The 4,231-nt window shown below is 35.9% G+C and overlaps 1 protein-coding gene across 1 annotated transcript in view; it reads left to right on the top strand.

The window, feature by feature from the left end:
* LOC110454556 (asparagine synthetase domain-containing protein 1-like) overlaps positions 1–4,231 on the top strand; it is a 13,197-nt gene that overhangs the window by 2,723 nt on the left and 6,243 nt on the right. The window contains exons 4-6 of the mRNA XM_021504127.1: positions 1,080–1,202; positions 1,993–2,112; positions 3,126–3,886. Coding sequence (XP_021359802.1) covers positions 1,080–1,202; positions 1,993–2,112; positions 3,126–3,886 — 1,004 coding nt within the window. The remainder of the gene's footprint in view (positions 1–1,079; positions 1,203–1,992; positions 2,113–3,125; positions 3,887–4,231) is intronic.

The following is a 4,231-nucleotide window of genomic DNA, read 5'->3' as shown; positions in this document are numbered from 1 at the left end:
ACTAACTATAAATTACTACACACTAACTATAAATTACTAAATACTAATTATAAATATTAAGTTAGTTTGTTAAATTTTGATAGGAAACTTTCTGTATAATTTTTGTGATCAAATTAAGGATGTATGCTACCTTACTCACTGTAATATGAAACTCCTTTACTAAATAAAGAGTTCTGTCCTTTGAGATTTTTTGTAACATCTCTTAAAGAATGATACTGTTGACACGATTAATTGATTGATTTAAGATATACACAAGATTAAACTGTAACTAAAACAAATGAACATCGATCCAGGAGTAGAGCCAACGCCGTTATTGTAGTTTAGGTTCGGTAGGTTCCGTTATCCCTTGCCTGGATACCAACCAGTATGCAGGGCCATTGAAGAATAGGAAAATAAGCGTAGAACGTTATAAATAGATAATATCACGTGACGTTACCTGTATTACGTCACTATACACAATATAAATGTGCCCAGAATTTTAGTACTTCAGGGGACATATTTTGTTATCAAATCGTCCTGAAGAAGCCCACTGTTCAGGCGAAACCGGTAGACATACCCAATAAATAAGATTTAACTTATCCTGAGCTTGTTGCGATTGACTCCTACGCTTAAACAAATGAAGAGTTAGAACTCACAAATCGTAGATAAAATGTGTCAGGTATCATATACATGGAAGTACATGGAAAAAAAATGTACAGTATAATGAACAACTTTCATTGTGATAGAACTTTATCATTGTCTAAATCAAAACTACTGGTACATGTTGTGATTTTAAAGCCTATCAAGTTTCAAGAAGTCAGTCAAAAACTGAGCAAGCAGATCTTGGGACAAGTTTAAATGTCTTCCCCAAGAAAAGGGGAAATAACTCTTTCCAAAATGTCTCATCAGAATTTGAATTGGAAAGCATAACTTCATGTGGTGATCGTAAATCCTGGAAATTTTCAGGAAAATCAATAAAAAAAATGAATGAAAAATCTCTAGATAAAACAAGTTTACAGACAGGCAGACGACACCATACCATAATACCTGCTGTCAAGAGTTGGATGCTGAAATACTTGTTATATTAATTTCATCATCAGGTAGGAGAGGGAGAAAATGACACCCAAGTTCTGTTGAGGGAGCTATCAGGTTCTACTGACCCTTGTCACCTTCTGACCACTATGGCCAAAGTCCAGGGTCCCTGGGCATTCATCTACTGGGAGGTAAGTGATGTACAGACAGAAATAAATCATTTTCTGTCATTTCCGTGTGTGTAAGATGGAGCTGTCCAGGGTAGGAAAGGAGTGTTAGAAATTTCTATCTTACACCCCATTTCCAAGACCAGAAGTCACAATGGCTCAACAATGATGTGACGTCACCAATTTGGAAAACTCTAATGCTGCAATGCGGAAAAGGCGACGCGATGAGTTTAAAACATTTTACCATACATTTACTGTACACATTAGAAAGATGAACTCAATTTTTCTGCGCAAATTCTGTTTGCAAATATGGGGTATGCTTAGTCTCGCTGAGTCTTATAATAATGTTAGATTGTATAAAAGTTGTCAAAGAGTAACTGAATTTGGTCTGATTACTTTTCATTTGTACTTCACTCCCTTTTATAAAATACATGCCTCTGAGATCAGTTGGACAGGGAATTATAAAAGCTCTAAGATTGTATTCCTACCATCCAATATTATATGCATGTTATAAATATGTTTGCTTAATGAAAAAAATACTATGTAAGCCAGATGAAAATTAAATTCAAAGGGGAATAACTTTCATAAGCAGTATATATTACAGCAGAAAAAAAGTCTCATTAACTCAATCACCCCTGAAGACGCATTTGAACTCATCCTATTCTAAGGTTGGAATAGTTCATTAAGAAATTTCAGGGGTGAATGAGTTAATAATGCTCGCAAGTTTAGCAGTTGCTTGCTGTCAATGGCAGATGGAACAATCACTATCATAGAGGGTAAAGTATTAATATGCATATCATTTAACATTTTACAGGAAAAGACAAAATGTTTGTGGTTTGGACGGGACATGTTTGGGAGGCGGAGCCTTCTTTGGCACATCCCGCAAAACAGGAAGGAACATTTCGTCCTATCATCCACTCAGATTGGAGATCAGGTAATTAAGGTGGGAGGCAGTGTTATTACAGGGTGGCGGAGCCTTCTTTGGCCCCTCCCACAAAATAGGAAGGAACATTTCATCCTATCATCCACTCAGATTGGAGATCAGGTAATTAAGGTGGGAGGCAGTGTTATTTCAGGGAGGCGAAGCCTTCTTTAGCACCTCCCACAAAATAAGGAGGAATGGTTATTCTATCCCCCATCCAAATTGGAGACCAAGTAAAATGGTAGGCAGATCCATTACTAGAAGACATTGGTTTCTTTGGTAATTGTATAGAACATGAGCTGGCGATCTTTGAGAACCCTAGGTTTCCTCAACCTTTATTTGAAGCAAGTCAGAAGTTAAATGGTCATTTTTTAAAGAGATATCCCATAAAAATCCCATATTGTGAGGAGTTTTTCAGAGTTAAAGGTGTTTAAAATTTGAATGTTTGAAAATAAAAATAGAAAAAAAACAAAAAAAAACTGTTAAATAATTATTTAATGATTTATGGAAGATATGTAATTGACAGAAGAAGTTACTCTGAGCCAGAAAAAAACTCCCTTGGTTGCTACATCTCCCGTATCAAAGGGAGATTACTCTGAATCAAAAAAACTCTTGAGTGTAACTCTTCTTTGCAATTATAACTAATGCAGTGTACCTTTAACTTATCTACTAACATGTCTATCTCCTTAAGTATATTCAACACAAAATTCAAATAGGGTAAAGTATCTCGTTACTACACTGCTTAGTGAAGGACATTTACAGGAGGGTTGTGTACTGCCCACTTGGTCACTGGACTTTGGAAGTAACCCCATTCTTAACATTGAGGAAGCGGGCAGACTACACCTGTGAAACTGTCTGGTAATATCATTTACTTAAATGTGTAGTAATGTTGTAATTTACTCTCCCTAATGATGGTGTATCTAGCTATATAGGATATCTGTGGGATTTATTTTAGACTTTCACATTTAGATAATTCTTTTTAACCGTAGCAATATAATTCTAAACCTTGTTTACTTCACTTTCAGGAATTTAGAGAAGTTCCATCAGTTGGAATTTACAGTATACATTTCCCAGAAGTCCCTACTGTGGGGTGTGACCTCAATATTCACCTCTATCAACGAGAAGAGAGTGTTTGGCCGGGAACAATGGACAAAGTGGACAGTGGTCAAACTTTCCAGGACAGACTATGGAGTGGTCAATCTGAAATATCTCCTGTGAAATTTTCCATGGACACAGATTTGAAATTCCCATCACAAATGCCAAAGTTGAACAAGGCATTGCCAAATATGGACAATGACCTTGAAAAGAATTTTTCAGATGACCTCAACTTTAAACAATCAGGGTCAAACATAGAAACGGTTAATGACCATCAGAAATATATAGAAAATCTTATTCAAAATAACGAAATAATTGATAAACTAGCTGACCAGCTAATAGATGTCCTTCAACAAGCGGTCAGGAGGAGAATTTATAATCAACCGTACCTTGCCTTGGCACCAGAGGTTGAAAGGTCAGGAAACTTTTCATCAGAGGTCAAGAGGTCACCGTGTTCTCAATGTAAACCTCACTCTGAATCTCCTAATAAAACAAATGCTACTGTGCTCGAAAATAATCCTTTAACAGCTGAAGAACCAACCACAGAAGGTGCAAACGGACCAGGTAGAGGAGATGGTAATTGTGGAGGGGGAACAAGGACCAATCCTAGTTGTGAACAAGATCATCCGAAAGTAGCCATTTTGTTTTCTGGAGGAATAGACTCTGCTGTGATAACTGCATTAGCAGACAGGTATAAAATAATGGCATCTCATTTTGCGAAAAAAAAGAATATAATTGGAGGGCAACGCCATAATAGATATTTTCAATGAAAGGTTTAGTTTGTGTGATGTCTTTATTTTTCATAACTTTATGGGGGAAAAAAGAAAGAAAAAACATGCATTCATGTACATTATAATGTATTACTTGTTGATTTTATCAATGCTATAAATAGACAACATCACTAAGATTCTGATACTGTCAATAGTAAACAGTCCTAACGAAATCTCTATCAAAGAGTAATGCCCTAAGGGCAACAAATTTGTTGGATTAATATTTTGCAAATGTTTTGAAGGCATGCATATCACAAAATAAAACA

This window comes from Mizuhopecten yessoensis, unplaced genomic scaffold (assembly GCF_002113885.1).
Source record: "Mizuhopecten yessoensis strain PY_sf001 unplaced genomic scaffold, ASM211388v2 scaffold7907, whole genome shotgun sequence".
Classification (NCBI taxonomy): Eukaryota; Metazoa; Mollusca; class Bivalvia; order Pectinida; family Pectinidae; genus Mizuhopecten; species Mizuhopecten yessoensis.
This window is presented reverse-complemented; position numbering and strand designations above follow the sequence as displayed.